The 19,610-nt window shown below is 40.5% G+C and overlaps 1 protein-coding gene across 2 annotated transcripts in view; it reads left to right on the top strand.

The window, feature by feature from the left end:
• The window catches only part of DIP2B (disco interacting protein 2 homolog B), a 229,973-nt gene that overhangs the window by 125,323 nt on the left and 85,040 nt on the right, over positions 1 to 19,610 (top strand). For both annotated transcript variants that reach the window (XM_054719079.1, XM_008140671.3), the window contains one exon: positions 6,630 to 6,758. In XM_054719079.1, coding sequence (XP_054575054.1) covers positions 6,630 to 6,758 — 129 coding nt within the window. The remainder of the gene's footprint in view (positions 1 to 6,629; positions 6,759 to 19,610) is intronic.

Here is a 19,610-nt window from a genome sequence, read left to right as displayed (position 1 = left end):
CCTCCCCTACCCTCCCTCTGAGGCCCGACAGTCCGATCGATGCCTCCTTGTTTCTGGGTCTGTTCTTGTTCATCAGTCTATGTTGTTCATCATTTCCCCTAGATGAGCGAGATCATGTGTCACTAGAAATATAAGAACTGAATGTGAGACGAGCAATAATAGTTATGCTGACAGGCAAATGAATCAGACTGTAGTGAGTTTCTTTCTGGACCAACAGTTCTTTTGAGACCCAATTTCAATGTCCACCAGTTCCTTATGTGTACATGTCGGCACTGACTTTTCAGCTCTGGATGGTGGACAAATGGTGGTAATGCAGGTCCGACTCCCTCTGGTTTGGTCTCGGCTGGACCCAGGGGCATGGCTTCACCTGGACCCAGGGGCGCGTGGCCTCACCCGGACCCAGGGGTGTGTGGCCTCTCCCAGACCCAGGGGCGCGTGGCCTCACCCGGACCCAGGGGCGCGCGGCCTCACCCGGACCCGGGACCCAGCCTCACCCGGATCCAGGGGCACACAGCCTCACCCGGACCGGGATCTAGCTTCACCCGGATCCAGGGGCGCGTGGCCTCACCCGGACCCAGGGGCGCGTGGCCTCTCCCAGACCCAGGGTCGCGTGACCTCACCCGGATCCAGGGGCGCACGGCCTCACCCGGACCCAGGATCCACCAGCTACATTGTTTTCTGTCCCCTTCCACAACAAACTGTTGTCCTGGCAAGTAAGCTAAGGTGGGAATAAGCCTTCCAAAATTACTTTAATCCAGCCACAACATAATCCCCCCCCCCCCCCCCACCTCCGAATATGCATTGACTTGCCAGTGCTTTTGGGGAAAGAAAAAGACAATTGATTTTAGAAGATAGGAAAAGGATATCCTGCTCATAGTGTCATAATTTATTTAGGAAGCTGAAGACTGAATATTACTTTAATTTATTGTAAGAATCTACTCTATGTGGTGTGACCTTTAAATTAAGAAAAACGATTATCATTTTTATTTTCTTCTTTTACTATCATTTTGATGTTCTAAAGTGAGCATGTATTATTTTTATGATCCAAATAGAGAACTTTTCTAAGTTGTAGAAATCCAGTAAAGCCTATGGAAAAATATATACCATCCAAAATAATTGCTATTAATATTTTCCTATATTTGCTTCCAGTTTTTTCAGTGCATAATAAAATATATTTGTAACTCATATTCTAAAAAGTAAACTCAAATACCTGGGAATAAAAGTTTATAGAATTCATATATCAATTGGAGAGTAATAACTCACATTCAAGAAGATTAACAGAGTTTCATTATTAAGTGCCTCTGTTATACTTAAAGTGACTCAATTCCTAGGAATTCATTTTACCCTTTTTTCCTTTTACTTCTTTTTCAGATCGGCTCTCTTTGAAGTAGATGTTTCACACTTTTTAATCAAGATTATTGTGTCAGGAATCCATGTTTTTTTGACAATATGATTTGGGTACCTGAGGAATGGTCACTGAACAAATTTGTTAGCCACTTATTGAAACTGCAAATCAATATTTTGTTTTATTTCTGGCAAGCTACAAGGAAATGTTTCTCATGGTTTTAGACCAAAAAGAAACCTGGTCTGCTTGGGTGACTAAGTCCCTGAGGGAGCTGAGATAAACATTGCAGAGCATCATTCTAATGTTGCCTGGTGAAGAGCCTGTTGTGTTGTGAGGCTTTTTTTTTTTTTTTTGGTGCCAGTTCAGTAGATCTCTTAGCTAAGTATCATCTGACTGGTTCTCAGTTCTCATTAGATGTCTGTATTTGTGTTATATTTCCTTGTGGTTTGGTCTGTGATAATCTCTAGATAATCTGAGTGGAGATGTTCATTCTCTCTAATTCTTCCTCAAACAAAAGTATTAACTCCCAATTCCCCTGTTACCCCCCCCCCATCATTTCTTTATTTCAATTTTTATTCTTTAGCTGACATTATCTTCTTTATCCTAATTAATTGCATTGAAAAATACAAAGTAAAAGCCTAAGTGTGAGAACGCAATGGTAAAAATACATGAACCGATTTTGTCCATCTTCTGTGAAATGCAAATCTATATTTATTCCTTTCATACTCTGGATTACTAATACCTAATTTGGAAGTACCATGTTTCTTAGCAGGGTGGTTTGATCAATCCTAGCAAATCTGCTTATTTAATTTAAAAAATTATCAGCGATAGGTACTTTAGCTACATATTCAGTATGGCCCCAAAAAGTAATACAAAGCTAGTATTTTAAACCTGATGCTCTGTTTAAGTCAAACCATTTTCTCTGTGCATATTTGCAAGCAAGGTACCTCATGTGTGCTAATGTGATTTCCTTCCTGTATCATCTGACCATGTAGATAAAAATAGACCCTTCCTATTTGTTGTCCTCTATTTAAAGTTAATTGGAATATATTTTTTAACTTTTTTATTAAATTTATTGGGATGACATTTGTTAATAAAATTATATAGGTTTCAGGTATACAATTCTATAATACGTTATCTGCATATTGCATTGTGTATTTGCTACCCCAAGTCAAGTCTCCTTCTGTCATCATTCATCCCCCCCCATCCTCTTCTAAGTTCCCCAACTCCAATTGGAATATGTTTTAAATAAGTTCTCTAATGAATGGCCGAAAGTTTTTAGAGGGGCTTTTTGCAGAATCTTTCACATGAAGGCAGGTGATTAAAAAATACACAAGTGCTTGTCTAGCTGCTGACTGTAATTCCTGAAGCATTTAGATACTTGCAGACTAAATTATTAATTCTGATTGCTTTCCTCTAAAGTCTTGGGAGAATTTTCATAACCTTTTTAAAAATAATATATTTTTATTGATTTCAGAGAAAAAGGGAGAGGGAGAGATGGAAACATCAATGATGAGAGAGGATCATTGATCGGTTGCCTCCTGCACGCCCCCCACTGGAGATCAAGCCCGCAACCGGGACCGTAATCAAACTTGGGACCCTTCGGTCTACAGGCCGACGCTCTATCCACTGAGCCAAACCGGCTAGGGCATCACAACCTTTTTATAACCTTTTCTGGTGGAGACCAGTAGGGTGAGACAGACCTGGTTTTGTATCTTGGCTCTGTCATTCTCTGGCTCTGTGACTTTGGATAAAATGATACATGCCTCTGCTTCTTTTTCTATAGTAAGTTGATAATGCTGACTTTATAGGATTGTTGTGAAGAATAAGACAAAATGTGAAAACATTTTGTGTGTACTTCTATATGCACAGTGCCTACCACAAAGCAAACACTTAAATGTTAGCTTTTATTGGTATAGCCTGGGAGAGTCAAGCTTTTTCTGTAATGAGCCAGAAAGTAAATATCTTAGGTTTTGAGGACCATATGGTCTCTGCCACAGCTAACCAACTCTGCCTTTACAGTGTCAAAGCATCCACAGGCAGTGTGTAAACAGATGAGTGTGGCTGTGTTCAGATAAAACTATTTATAAAAATAGACATGGGCTATGGTTTGCTGACTTCTATTCTAGAGTAATAAAACTAACAAATGAAACAAGGTATGAAAATATTAAGACTTCACTATAACTCTTCTGTGAAGTAGATTATCAAGAGAATTTAGGCTGATTTAAAACTTCAGTTTGCAACCTCAGACATTACCTTTCAAAATCTCAGTGTTAAAATATGTTCTGCTTGGTTAATATATTTTATAATAAAAATCTCAGCTACCAGGAACCATAAAAAATAAAACATTTCTAGATTCATAAAAGCACTTTTGTGGAGAGCTTCCTAAAATATACTCTTTTGCCTTCTTAAAAACCATGTACAAAAATAATCAAACTTAAAAAAAATAACCTTTATATCTTCTGATTTGGGTCAGGCCTCGGTGATTTTTTGTGTTCCTCATGGTGCCAATTGGGGTCGCTAAGTGCTTTCACCTGGTGTGTACAGATTGGTCTGGAAGGCCCAAGATGGCTTCACTCATATCTGGTGCCTTGGCGGGGGCAGATGGGAGGCAGGGCTCAGCTGGGACTGTCAGCTAGACCTCTTACACACGGCCTCTCAAGCATGCCAATAATTTTTTTTTTAATGATGTGACATGCCCAGCCGGGCATGTTGAGCGTCAGCCTATGAACCAGGAGGTCACAGTTTGATTCCCGGGCAGGGCATATACCTGGGTTGCAGGCTTGATCCCCAGGGCTCAATCCCCAGCGGGTGGCGTGCAGGAGGCAGCCGATCAGTGAGTCTCATCATTGATGTTTCTCTCTCTCTCCCTCTCCCTTCCTCTCTGAAATCAATAAAAATATATTTTTAAAAAATGATATGACATTATGAGTCCCAGTTCCTAGTTCCTATAGTACCCTCAGCCTTGACTGAGGTCTGTAGGGCTGTTACTTGTACTCCCTGGACCACTGTGCAAGCTGATTCTCAGCTGTGGTCTGGAGCAATTCAGTTGCTGGATTGGTGACCTCTATGGTAGTGGACACCTAATTTGCTATGTGTAAACTGCCTTGCTGGGCACAACTAAGTGCTATTAAAGAAACTTAAAATAGGCCTTATACAAGAAGGAAATCCTGCAGTGTGTGACCAAATGGTTGAACCTGGAGGATATGATGCTGAGTAGAAAAGCCAGTCACAGAAGGATAAATACTATTTGATTCCACTTATATTAAGAGGAATCTAAAATAGTCATACTGATTGAAGCAGTGAGTAGAATGTTGATTGCCAGGGGCTGGGGAGAGGGGAAATGGGGAGTTATTACTGTAATGGTCAAAAGTTTTAGTTATATAAGATGAATGTTCTAGAGAACTGCTATGCAACCTTGTGCATATAGTTAACAATACTGTATTATGCACTTAAAAAATTATTAAAAGGGTAGCCCTGACCAATGTGCTCAGTGGTTAGAGCATTGGCCCACACACAGAAGGGTCTTGGGTTTGATTCCTGGTCAAGGACCCTACCTTGGTTGCAGGTTCGATCCTTAGGGGCCCTGGTTGGGGTGCCTGCAGGAGGCAACCAATTGATGTGTCATTCTCGTATAGATGTCTGTCTGTCTATCTGTCTATCCCCCCCCACCACCACCTCTTCCTTCCCTCCCATTCTCTGAAAAGCAATCGAAAAATTATCCTCGGGATGAGGATTGACAAAAAAAAAATTATTAGAAGGGTAGATTTCATGTTAAATGTTCTTACTTTATTTTAAAAAGTAGAGGCCCGGTGCACAAAATTTGTGCATGGGTGGTGTGTCCCTCAGCCAGGCCTGCGCCTTCTCCTAATCTGGGACACCTTGGGTAGGGTCCCTAGGCCTGGCCAGCAATCAGGGCCTATCAGGGCTTTCCTTCCCCCGCTGCCAGCACCAGGCCCCGCCACTGCTTGCCATCTGCGGCACTGCCCCCACTCCCCTCCCCCCCCTTGGCCACCAGTTGCCTCCCTCTGCGGGCGACAGGCATGGGGTGTGATCGCTTGGCTGGCCTGGGCCTCCCTCTGTGGGGTGATTGATTTTGGGGCCCCCAGATCAATAGCCCTGCAGAGGGAGGCCCCACCGACCCGCTGCAGCCCTGCCAGCTGGGTGGCCTGGGCCTACCTCTGTGGTGCGATTGTGGGACCATAGTGGGGCACCCCTAACCAGTCGCATCACACCCGCCTTGGCTGGCCTGGTGCCAGTGCATGTCATAGCGTGGTAGTCCGGAAGGTCATTCTGCTGTTTGATTGCTCAGTTGATTTGCATATTATGCTTTTATTATTATAGATTATTATAGATTATGACTTTGGAGCTAATACCATTTAAAAAAAGGCACTAAAAAAGAACTTAAGGTGTTTTTCTTCTGCTTATTTTACCTACTTTTTTCTCCCTCCCCCATATTCATTTGCTTTTTGTTTTTGTTAATCCTCACCTGAGGATATTTTTTTCCATTTATATATATGTGTGTGTGTGTGGGTGTGTATTGATTTCAGAGAGTAGGGGAGAGGGAGAGAGAGAGAGAGAAATATCACTGATGAGAGAGAATCATTGATCAGCTGCCTCCTGCACGCCCACTACTGGGGATTGAGCCCGCAACCCAGGCGTGTGCCCTTGACTGGAATCAAACCAGCAAACGTTCAGTCCATGGGCTGGATGCTCTAACCACAGAGCCAAACTGGCTAGAGCTCTTCCCCATATTCTTGATGAGACAGTAAATGTTGAGAGGGCAGAATAAGGGAACAGACCAGGGACTGGAAAGGACCAGTTCAGGTGTGACTCCAGTTGGAAGAGGGCCTACTAAGTATGACTTGAAGCTATGTTTGCATAGTAAGCACCCTGCTTTTGCTTAAATGATCTGTTTATTCGGAGTAACTTATGTTTGGGGAGGCTAAGGCTCTGCAAGCTGTTCTTTGTACTATATGTAGGATTAGGGGTCTTATTCCTGCCCCACCAGTTCTTGCAGTCTCTGGAATGTCTTACTCATTTTATGTAGATCATTTTGCTATTTCTTTCCTATCACCTATTCACAGTTATGGCTCTAAGATGATTATTTTTTCACCTGGATGTCTTTATCATTTTTCTGTATGTATATTATAGCTCTCTAACCCTTTACTATAGATGGGGTAATAATACCTACCTCAGAGTGTTGTGGGAATGATGTGAAGTGCTCAGAAAATGTTAGCTATTATTGTTATCGGATAACCATCTTCCAAACTTCCTTTTTTAGAAACTGATTCAGCAGCACAGAAAGAACATAGAAACCAGACACCTGCTCCATCTGCAGCTCAAACTTCCGCTCCTTCCAAGTACCACCGATCTCGATCTGGGGGAGCCAGGGATGAACGATATCGATCAGGTGAGAAGGAACTGGAAGTTATCAGTGGCAGAGTTTTTACTGACTTAGTATAAACTGTGTATTCTCAGAGCTTCTAACGTTTGTCCTGTTTCCTTGAAGTATCAACAGGTCTATATTGATTCATTCATCAGTCATTTATTGAGTGCCTACTATGTGCCAGGTATTGTAGATACTCAGTATTTACTGCGGATACAGCAGCAAATAAGATGTTTCTGTGCTCCAGGGCAGACGTGGAGCCAGACAAGTACAAAGGCAATGCGAATAAATAACTAAGAAAGCGGAGGGCTAGGGTCACACAGGGTGGTATATAGGGAGAACTCAGTGAACTCTTTTGGAAGAGGCAAGTCCTCTGTGTTTGCCAAAGCTGTTAATTAACTGATGGACCTGGAACAAAAACTCACAATGCAATTTCAAATTAGTAAACTCTTAAATTTTATTTCTTTTGACCTAAAAAGTACCCATTGGAAGGGAAAGGGCGACATGCTGTGGCTGGCAGTGGGAGCATGCTCCTGCCACCCCATGTCCAGGACTGATGAGCAGAGAAACACATCAGAGATCCTCAGGGGGGTGTGGGTGCAGTGAGCCCGTCCCATCCCCTTCTGCTTGCTGCCCGTTATAGTCTCTGCAGCACATTTATTGTGCCAGGAGATGAGCTGGAATACAAATTTACTTTCCCTAGATTTTTGACTCACTTGTGCCAGCCAGAGTTACCTTAACCATTTTTTAAGTTGAAAAACAGGGTGTTCGTTGCCTCCTCTCAGAAACTGCTTCAGAGAAATGAGCTAAAGGATGTGGATGCAGAGCTGCGTCAGCCATTTTGTGAGCTGATTTTATTAGAAATATATTTTCACACACTGGAAGGAAGAGTGGAGAAGTATTCAATAAAAAAAAAAAAACAGAGGCTGCATGCCACACCAGAATTTTCCTTTGTACCTGACTGGCCGTAAGCAAACAGGGGAGGCTTTCTCAGAGAACAAGACATCTAAACTGAGTCATGGCAGAAAGACAAGAGTTGTCCAATAAAAGGGAAATGCATGAGAAAGTAGACCTGAAAACAATTCCTTATGGCTGCAACTTGAATCAAGGCCCCTGAAGGAGGTGGGAGATGAGGCTAGCCAGATTACCAGGGACCAAATCTGAAGAAACCTTGAACAGCATTGAAGGATTTTCAGCAGGGCAGTACGTAATCAGATGCGTGTTTGTTCTGTAGCTCGTTCCAGCTGTAGACAGTATGCTCTGCCACTACTGGGTCCCAATGCCTGGCACAGGGCTTAACATACATGAGTTAAAAGGATAACTTGAAGAAAGGAAGGAATGAAAGTAGTTGTTAAGAATGGATTTGTGGGAGGTAATGCTGGATGTAGAAGCGTATTATGTCCTAACTGGTGTGTTCATTGGTTAGAGTGTCGGCCTGCACACCGAAGGATTGCAGGTTCTATCCCTGGGGCCCCAGACGGGGTGCCTGCAGGAAGCAATCAGTTGTTGTGTCATTCTCACATAGATGTCTGTCTGTCTGTCTGTCTGTCTGTCTGTCTCCCTGTCTCCTCCCACCCCCACACCCCTTCCTTCCACTCTCCAAAAGTCGATAGAAAATACATCCTTGGGTGAGGATTTAAAAAAATAGAAAAGAAAGGTATATCAGAAGTTCCTATTTGTTGCCAAGACACAAGTCTGATTTCCCAGGAACCCAGTGTTGCCTTTTGAGGCTGGAGACCAGGTTCAGTAGCAGTGTCAAGAGGGTTTTAGCCTTTGCAACTCTCATCCTGGCCTTCTCTAGGAGTGTTTTGTCTTTGGTTTTGGTTTTCTTTGTTTTCATAGGATATAATAAAAGGATTAGTAAAGAACCAAAAGATGATTCTCTACATCTTATGTCCAAGCTGATGACATATAGTAAAAGGCTTTAGTGAACTCATTCAGTAGTGTAAATATTTTAATTTTACCTAGCAAAACCCAACTGTGATCTCTAGCCCCTGTTCTTTTTAAAAAACTTTATTCTTTTTATTTTATTTTTTTCTATCACCATTTATCTCCTCCCCCAACTCCCATTCTTTTATACCATTTTTTTTCTTTTTCACATTTACCCCAAATACCTAAAAGTGTAGTTTGCGAGTCAGATGCTGGTTAGCAGACTGTTCAGTGTCTTGGTTAGGTACAGGGATATTGAAGAGGATTTAATAGGTTTTTGAATAATTGTCTCACTGGACTTCTTTTTTTAGGGTAGATGTGAAATGTAGAGCAAGAGGAGGTAAAGTAGGAAAGAAAGGGTTATTTAAAAACCCTGAAGAGATTGAAAGCTGTGAGAGGACTGCAATGCTGTCATGAAGGGAACAGAAAAGAGGAAGTATGCAAGCATGGATTTTGGTGAAAATCACATTTTTTTCATATATTAGAAATTGTTCAACTAAGTAGCAAAGGAAAGCTCAGTACATTCTGAGAATTGTGGCTTCTATGAATAAGAAGAAACCAACAGTAATAGCAGAAGTAGAGCAAATTAGGTTACAGAATTTGATGTAAATTCAACTTCAACTCTGCCACTCTTTTCATACGAAGGGTTACATTTACAAGTCATGCAAAAATAGCTTAAGAACATAAAATATGTGCAGTGATAATCACAAGAATACTGAGTAAAGTTATGGGTACACAAAAAGGATTTAATATTGATGTCAGTAAGTTCAACAGTGAAAACTCTCTCTTTCTCTCTCTCCCTCTCTCCCTCTCTCTCATCTCTCTCTCTCTCTCTCATTCTCAGAGAAAGTTTTTTTAGAAAGTCACGGAGATAGAAGAAGTGAGCCATAGAAGAAATGGGCTCAGGAAACAGGTTATAGCAAAAGAAGGGCCCTTGGAGCTTAGAGGAGAGAGGGAAAGAGATACATACCTGAGGGACGAAAGAGGGACTGAAAAATTCTCTCTTGTTTGGTGGTGGCTTATTATGACATTTCAACCAATGATAATAAAATAGACAGTGTTTCATGTTTCAGACTTGGTATAAAGAGCTTGTATTTATGCAGAGTTTAGATCATCTGATCTGATTCTTCTTTCTGTGCTTAGCCAACGTCTGTGTGACATTTCAAACATACTTACTCAGTACCTTTTTTATTCCTGCAAATCAAGGCATGATGCCCCTTTCTACACATGTTTCGGTCACAAGTGTAGACAAATACACAGTTAATGGAAAGTGATCTGATTGTCATTCTTTTCTCTTTTTTATTTAATTGATTTTTAGAGAGAGAAACATCTATTTTGTTGTTGCACTTGTTTATATATTCACTAGAGGCCCTGTGCACAAATTTTGTGCACAGGTAGGGTCCCTAGGCCTGGCTGGTGATCAGGGCTGATCGGGGCCTTCTGGCTGCCAGCTGGGGCCTTCCTTTGTTCTGCAGTGCCCCCTGGTGGTCAGTGCACGTCATAGCGAGTCATCAGTCTCCCGGACAAACTCCCATGGGGTCAATTTGCATATTAGACTTTTATATAGAGAGATAGATAGTTTGGTTACTTCTTATATGTGCCCTTACTGGAGATTGAACCACAACCTTGGGGTATCCAGAGGATGCTCTAACCACCTGAGCTACCCAGCCAGGGCCTGATTGTCATTGTGATAAGTCCTTTAATGTTAATCTTTTGAGCAATTAGCCACCTCAAACAAAACAAAAGCCAAAAGGACTTTAAAGGAGTATTAGTATCACCTTATTCAGCTCAAACATTAGCGCTGGAAAATGATACCTAGCTCTCATGTGCTTCTGGCAGAGATGTCCAAAGGTAGCTGTGTCTGGGGACTGAACTTCGGAAGTGATTTCTTTATCAAAGATCAAGATGAATTGTGTGCTGGTGAATGAGTCAAATGCAGTTAACAGGGAGCAGTCTGTTCTTACAAAAAGAGGCTTTGCTAATACAGTAACTGTGAACATCTCCTTTTCACATGCGTTTATGAGCCTGGGTTTATCGTGTTAGAAAATAGTTGGAGTTTTATTTGTTCTGTGGTCTGATGCTATGAATCCTTGTGGCAGAGGATTATTCAAGTGGGCCTTTAAAAGCCTGTTTAAAAAATAAAAAATTAAAAAATTAAAAAAAATAAAAGCCTGTTTAATGTGAATAATTCCCTAGATTTTGCAAGTTTGCTGTCACATGTTTCATATCTTATGTAAAAATAAACTTTGGAAAGGTATATTTAATTGTTTAGTGTGAGCATTTGAGTTGCTGTTGTTCTTTTATTGAGAAAGTGCTTTTTCTGAGAATAAGCAGTTAATCATTTATTTTCCAAGACAGCTAAGAGAAATATATTTCATCTAATATAAAAGGAATGCTTTTTATATTTCAACATAACTAAAATCAGGTTGTGTTTTAAAATGGCATCATAGATTCAGTTAAATGTGGCAATCTTGTTTCAACTAAGTAAACCTCAGGGACACTGAAATGGTATAATAAATATAAATACAGTAGAAAATATTTTTCTTCAGAGCTAAGATTAAGTTAATATTGTGGTCTTAAAGTGATAGTGCAACAGCTGGGAAATACCTTTTACACTTTCAGTCTTCATACACTTTGACCCAGAAATTTCACTTCTAGGAATTTATTTTAAACATCTACATATGTGTACAAAGATAAAAAATATGTATTTATGTATGTATGTGTGTTGTAGTTTTGCTTGTAGTAATACAATGATTAAATAAATTATAGTACTCATATACAATGGAATTCTATGAAAGCTGATTTAAAAATTCTGTGAAGGCTCACAAAAAGTGAGGTAGATATGGAGAGATGTACAAAATATATTTTAAAGTAAATGCAAGATATTATGTACAATATGACCCAATTTTGTGAATGGTAGTAATAATAATTCCATATATTAGTATGTACAAAGATACAGAAACTTGAAAAATATGTGCCCCAAACTATTGAGGTGCTATTATTTCTGGGAAGTGGTGGTTCTAGGGAAATTTTTCACTTTAGCATTATATGTGTTTAGATTTTTTTCCAATATATATATTTTTTCAGTTTTCTTATTGTGGTAAAATACAAGATACATGTAACATAAAATGTATGTATATTAATTTTTTAAAAAATGGCAAAATATAGTTTTTAAAGTGATAGCCATGGATAAATGATTTAAAACCTTAAATCAGTTATTGTTCTTATTGATTCTTACTCCAAGTGTAGATTCTTCTGACTTAATGCTGGGCGTTAAATGCAGTAGTAACTCCCTCTGTCATCCTAATTGAGAACTTTTGCTTATCTCTGTCCAAATCTGGTCTCTGACCTGGTGACATTTGCTAAGGTGGCTGCCACTGGTACACTGAGACCATTTTATTTCTGTTTTAACATACATTCTCATACCAAGGAAGGTAATTGTATTTGGTTCAGCAAGCATTTATTATAGACTTCCTATGAGTCGAGCACAGTTTAGATGCTAGAGAAACACAGATGAAAACACAGCAATCCTTGTACAGATTACAGAGGCAGCATGGAAGAGAGGATGACCAGGGAAGGAACCTGGGCACTGGGTACTGTTAAGAGTAAAGTCTGAGCCATTTTGAAGGATGAATAGCCAGCCATCCTTTCTATATAATAAAGAGGTAATATGCAAATTGACGGTCACTCCAACACACAAGATGGCCACCATAAGATGGCCAGCAGGGGAGGGTAGTTGTGGGTGATCAGGCCTGCAGGGAGGGCAGTTGGGAGCAACCAGGCCTGCAGGGGAGGGCAGTTGGGGGCAACCAGGCCTGCATGGGAGGGCAGTTGGGGGTGACCAGGCCTGCAGGGGAGGGCAGTTGGGGGCGACCAGGCCTGCAGGGGAGGGCAGTTAGGGGCAATCAGGCCGGCAAGGGAGCAGTTAGGTGTCGATCAGTCTGGCAGGGGAGTGGTTAGGGGGTGATCAGGCTGGCATGCAGAAGCGGTTAGGGGCAATCAGGCAGGCAGGCAAGCGGTTGGGAGCCAGCAGTCCTGGATTGTGAGAGATTGGAGAGGGTGCAAGCTGGGCTGAGGGACATGCCTTTACCCCCCCCCCTCACCCCCACCCCATGCACAAATTTCGTGCACCAGGCCTTTAGTTTGCTATATAGATATCACAGGCTAAAAAAAAATAAAACCAGAATTTGTAAAAATGGGGGAATGTGAAATGCAAAATTAAAATTTCACTACGCCTCCCCATCAACACAGAGTTGTGCCAAAATTAATGTAGTATCCTAATGTTACAGAGCTTAATAGTGGTCCTCTGTCTTAATGTTAAAGTGGTTGGTACCTCAGAACTTGGTAAAAATGGCATGGCTTTGTTGGCTTGCAGGTAACTCCTTGAAGTGAACTTTTCTACTTACTGACCTAACCTACCCACACATCTGCCTTTTAGTCTGTCTATATATACACTGAGTGGCGAGATTATTGTGATCTCTGAACACCTAATAATCTGGCCTCTCAGTGTATATCCTATATAATAAAAGGTTAACATGCAAATTGTCCCCTCAACCAGGAGTTCAACCAGCAGGCAGGCCAGCCAACCACCATGTTCCCTCCCCCTGGCCAGGCTGGCCGGACCCCACCCATGCACAAATTCATGCACCGAGCCCTCTAATATATATATATATGTGTGTGTGTTTGTCTGTCTATCTAAAATAATGTCCTAGAAAAAAAATAAAGAAAAAAGTCAAAAGGAAAAAAATGAGTAAAATAATGTCCTAATAGGTAAGGGTGCTTGGTGTCCTGTTCTGCCCTTGGCCCTTAAAGCCCAGCTGTGCCACTTATGTACCACATCTTAAACACTTCATAAAAACAAGCCAAGAATAGGAGCAGCTACTATAAAACTGTACAATAACTTTTCCCACTTGTCTTTTTAAGAAAGATGAAAAAATGGTGTGCTGCTATTTATAGATGTGAAAAAATGAACACTCTCCTACCCTCTTGGTAGAAGTGTTATTTTATCAATAATGAAATTAGGCATTTGGGGATATGTTTGTTATCCATTTGTGCTTCTTCTATAAACTACCTGTTCATTCCCTAAACCTGTTTTTTTTGTGTGTGTTTTTAATTGTGGTTTATTTTTTCTAATTTATTTGCAAGAGCCTTTTTTTAAAAAAAAAAAAAAAACACCTAAGGATATTAACATTCAATCTCCTTACTAGTTATAATGGTCTGTTCAGATTTTCTATTTCTTCATGATTCAATTTTTATAGGTGGTATGTTTGTAGGAATTTATCACTTTCTTTTTTGTATGTTTTTATTGATTTTTAAATAGAGAAGAAGGGAGAGGGAGAGAGAAATAGAAACATCGATAAGAGAGACACATTGATTGGCTACCTCTGGCACACCCTGGACCTCTTGGATCCATGGGATGACACTCAATCCACCTAGTCACACCAGCTGGCTATCAATTTCTTTTAGGTTATCTAATTAGGCATATAATTATTCATGGTAATCTCTTTTATTTCTATGGCATTGGTTGTTTTTGTTTGTTTGTTTTTCTCTCCCCCCCCCCCCCTTTGGTTGTTTCTGTTTTCTCTTTTATTTCTGGTTTTAGTTATTTGAGAATTTTCTCTTTTTTTTTTCTTATAAATCTAGTTTAAGGTTTGTCAATTTTGCTGCTCTTTTAAAAACAACAACAACACACAACTTTTATTTTCATTGATTTCCCCCTCTACTTTTAAAATTCTGTTTTGTTTATTTCTGATCTAATCCTTGATATTTCCTCATTTTGCTTACTTTGGTTTTAGTTTATTCTTTTTGTTTAGTTCCTTCAGGTGTGAAGTTAGATTGTTGACTTGAGATCTTAAAATAAAAAACAAAGCACTATAAAAAACAATGTCAGAAGACAGATGACAAGCTAAAAGAAAATATTTCTAACATACATCAGAGATAAAGAGGTACTATCCCTTACATATTAAGAACTCTTAAAAATTAAGGAAAAATAAACTCAGAAACCCGATGGGAAAATGGTCATGTGACATGAGCATTCATTTTACTTACAGACAAACAAATAATCAAAAACAAATATTAAATAGCCCTTAAATACTCTGTAAAGATGTTCAATCTCACTAATGATAAAAGAAGTGCAAATTGAGGAAAACCAAGATGGCGGCATAGGTAAACACCTAAACTGCTGCCTCGCACAACAATTTCAAAACTACAACTAAAAGACAAACGGACATCATCCAGAACCACAGGAAGGCTGGCTGAGTGGAAATTCTACAACTAGAAGGGAAGAGAAAAGCACACTGAGACTCAGAGGAGCTGCAGAAGGCAGAGGTACTAAGACTCGCGCGCTGAGAGGACTGGCAACTGAGTGTGCAGCTGACTTTCTCAAGCGGGAGGGAGATAAAAGCTCCCGACTGCGCTGAACTCCAGTTCCGGGCGAGACTCTGGGGACCCAGACTCATACGGGGAGAAACTGGACTGTCAGGAAAGAGAAAAGCACACTGAGACTCAGAGGAACTGTGGAAAGCAGAGGTACCGAGGCATGCGCTCAGAGAGGGCAGGCAACTGAGTACGCGGCTGGCTTTCTCAACTCGGGGGGAGACAAAAGCTCCCGACTGCGCTGAACTCCAGTTCCAGGCGAAACTTGGGACCCAGACTCATTCAGGGAGAAACTGGACTGTCTGGCAGAAGGCGGAACTCGAGGGCGACTTTCTCTCAGAGGTGCTTTCAGTGATTACCACGGGTCTCTGAGACACAGGGGCCTCTTAGGGCAGGGCTGACAGGAAACCAAGGCTGTCTGCTCCACCCTGAGACTCCGCCCCATTCAAGCTGAGCACAGAGGCTTTTGCAATTTTGCAAGTCTTGTCCCATAAGGCTGTCTCCATCACAGAAGTTCTCCCGGCATAGACACAGCTGATCCTCACAGCCAATTGGCCTGGAGGTCAATTCCTCCCAGTGATACCACCAACAATCAAGACTTAAGTACAACAAGTACACACAGTCCACAAAAGGGTGCACCAAGAGTGTCCACCTCAGGTAACTGGGAAGGCTGAGCCACTGGGCCCTATAGGACACCTAGCACACAAAGCTACCCTACCAACACAGGGAAGCAGCAAAAATGTGGAGACAAAGAAACAGATCACAAACGAAAGAAATGGAGGAAAACAAATGACTGGATATAGAGTTCAAAACCACGGTGATAAGGTTTTTCAAGAACTTTCTGGAAAAGGCCGATAAATTTAGCGAGACCCTTGAGGATATGAAAAAAGACCAACTAGAAATTAAGCATACACTGACTGAAATAAAAAATATAATACAGAGATCTAACAGCAGACTAGAGGATTGCAAGAATCAAGTCAAAGATTTGAAATATAAAGAAGCAAAAAACACTCAACCGGAAAAGACAAAAGAAAAAATAATCCAAAAATATGAAGATAGTGTAAGGAGCCTCTGGTACAACTTCAAGCATACCAAGATCTGAATTATGGGGGTGCCAGAAGAAGAGAGAGAGCAAGATACTGAAAACCTATTTGAAGAAGTAATGACAGAAAACTTCCCCCACCTGGTGAAAGAAATAGACTTACAAGTCCAGGAAGCACAGAGAACCCCAAACAAAAGGAATCCAAAGAGGACCACACCAAGACACATCATAATTAAAATGCCAAGAGCAAAAGACAAAGAGAGAATCTTAAAAGCAGCAAGAGAAAAACAGTTAGTTACCTACAAGGGAGCACCCATATGACTGTCAGCGGATTTCTCAACAGAAGCTACACAGGCCAGACGGGAGTGGCAAGAAATATTCAAAGTGATGAATAGCAAGAATCTACAACCAAGATTACTCTACCCAGCAAAGCCTATCATTCAGAATTGAAGGTCAGATAAAGAGCTTCACAGATAAGAAAAGGCTAAAGGAGTTCATCACTACCAAACAGGTATTATATGAAATGCTGAAAGGTATTCTTTAAGAAAAGGAAGATGAAGAAAAAGGTAAAGATAAAAATTATGAACAACAAATACATATCTATCAACAAGTAAATCTAAAAATCAAGTGAATAAAAAAATCTGATGAACAGAATAAACTGGTAAATATAATAGAATCAGGGGAATAGAAAGGGAGTGGACTGACAATCCTTGTGGTGTTTGGGATGCACCATCCTGCTATCAGGTGGGTATGTTCACTAACCAGGAAGCTCTCCAGACCCTCTTGTTTAGGGTTTTTGTGGATGTTCCATTACATGGGCATGCTTATTAAATTATTAGTCATTTAATCCCCAGCCCCTCTCCCATCCCTGGAGGATGGAGGGTAAGGTTGAACGTTCCCAGCTTCTTTTTAAAAAAATATGTTGTTACTGATTTTTAGAGAAAGAGGAAGGGAGTAGGATAGAGAGAGAGAGAAATACTGATGAGATAGAAACATCATCAATCAGGTGCCTCCTACTTGGGATCGAGGCCACAGCCTGGGCATGTGCCCTGATCAGGCTTCGAACTGTGACCTCTTGGTTCCTGGGTCGACCTTCAAACACTGAGCTACACCGGCTGGGCCCCACCTTCTAATTATGGCTGATCTTTCTGGTGAACAGACCCCATCCTCAAGACACTCCTATCACTCACAAAATTACAAGGGTTATAGTTATAGGAGCTTAGTGTTCGGAACAAGAGAAGAGACCAGATATATTTTTCTATTTTAGGAGAGAGGGATGTATACTAGTATTTCTTATATTGTTTAACTACAACATTTGGAGGTACCTATGGAATATGTAGGGAAGTACCTATGGAATATGTATAAAAGCAAATGATCCTAACTGTATTATTCAGTAGAATAATATAACCACACCAAAGAGGGAAAGGGTGAGAAATAACGCAAATTGACTTTGAACACAGTATTTTAACTCAGACTAAAGACAAAAAGAACTGCAATCAAATACTGAATTCTAGTTAAAAATTTATTTTTATAGTAATACTAGAGGCCCGGTGCACGAATTCATGCACATTGAAAGGAAATTAATTAGAAGAAATATTTTAATATCGCTATTCGCCCTTTCTCTATAATAGAAGTTTCAACCAAATTCACAATTGACAATGACAGATCGAAACACACGCTTGCGATTGGTGCCAGCGAGAGCTTTATATATTTCACGCATGTGCAAGTCAACTTAGCCTTTTATAGCTATAGAATAAACTTGCTTAATTAGACCTGCTTTCTGATTTAGCTAAACTTTTTCCAGCCCATTGAAGCACCCCAACTTCTCTTTCAGGTAATTGTCAGCAACACAGCAGTAAATATCAACATGAAGCAGATTATTATTGTAGATCAGGCAGGGAGAACAAAGGGTAAAATATTTAACTGCAGCAGTGTTTTTTTTTTTTAAATATATTTTTATTGATTTCAGAGAGGAAGGGGGAGGGAGAAAGAGATAGAAACATCAATGATGAGAGAGAATCATTGATCAGCTGCCTCCTGCATGCCCTCTACTGGTGATCAAGCCTGCAACCCAGGCATGTGCCCTTGGCCAGAATTGAACCCGGCACCCTTCAGTCTATCCACTGAGCCAAACCGGCTAGGGCTGCAGCAGTGTTTGACTATATTCTATGCAGTAAGAAAACCTGAAGTCATTTTCAAGTTCCACCATTTCTTATTTCTTTTTAGTTGGGTAAGGTTTCTAAGCTTTCTAAATCTCCATTTTCAGGCTAATGAAAAGAAAATAGGCTTCCACTGAGTCTCCTTTCTGCCTACTCCAGGACTTCTGTGAGGATCAAATGAGCTGAGGCACCAGAAAAGGCTTCACAGACATTTGGTTATAGTGTAAAGTGTTTGCACCTGGCTATAAAACAAGTCGTGTTCCTGGGCTGAAGAAACTGCAAGGAGGCTATTCACTAGGGAGAGGAAGCCGGGAGTTGCTACTTGATGTCATTACCCGGACGGAGGGAAGGACACTTAGCATATTAGCCTTTTATATAGATAGATAGGATAGCAGTTTCCAAGCTACTTTTTGTATATTGTAGGACTGAGGGAACAAGTGAAATATATAGAGGATATGGTGAACCAGATTTGTTACTGTTAGGGAATGGAGTTACAAATGGGATGGAGGAAGATTAGAATGAATTCTGTGGTGTTAAATTGGAATTGGAGGTATTAATATGAACTCATGATTTTTAATATAGATAAATAGATGCAGATATATGTGTGAATATTTATGTTTATATTTATTTTACTTTATCTATTGGAAGGGCTTAGAAGAAAGATACCTCAATAGCACAGAGCACTTCCAATACTAGGATCTTGGTTCTAAGTACCATTCTCCACCAAGAAGAGCCAACGCCCCTTGGAGAAATGTATAATTTTGGTGCTGGAGCAGGGAACGTACCATATGAGTCTGGAACATCTTATACCAGAAAATAAAGAATTGCTCAAAATGGTAGGGATATGTCAGAAGGACATAAGAGTTGGTTTGAAGGGGCTCCTGTTGGGCAAATTTGGGATAATATTAGCACAGCACCAAAATAATTAGCAATAGTAACAGAATAGTCAAGAAATAAAATGAGAATCAATAGGTCCATATTGATACACAGTCATGCACTGCTTAACAGCAGGGATATGTTCTGAGAATACATTGTTAGGCAATTTTATCATCGTACGAACATCAGAGTACACTTACACAAGCCTAGATGGTATAGCCTTCTGCACACCTAGGCTATATGTTATAGCCTGTGCTCCTAGGCTACCAGCCCGTACAGCATGTTTACTGTACAAAACAACATGAGATTAAATCAAAGCCCGAGAAAATAATACAATCAAGATACACAGTAAACACAAAATGTATGAGACTGTGCCTGGGTAACACAGCATATTACTTTACAGCAAACTTTTTTTATAAGAAAGAGTACAATCTAAAATAACAATATACTAAATACATATTAACAGTAACATAGTTATTTACTACCATTATCAGA

Source organism: Eptesicus fuscus, chromosome 7 (assembly GCF_027574615.1).
Source record: "Eptesicus fuscus isolate TK198812 chromosome 7, DD_ASM_mEF_20220401, whole genome shotgun sequence".
In the NCBI taxonomy this organism is placed as follows: domain Eukaryota; kingdom Metazoa; phylum Chordata; class Mammalia; order Chiroptera; family Vespertilionidae; genus Eptesicus; species Eptesicus fuscus.
Note: the sequence above shows the minus strand (reverse complement) of the source record. Positions and strands in the feature narration are given on the sequence as shown.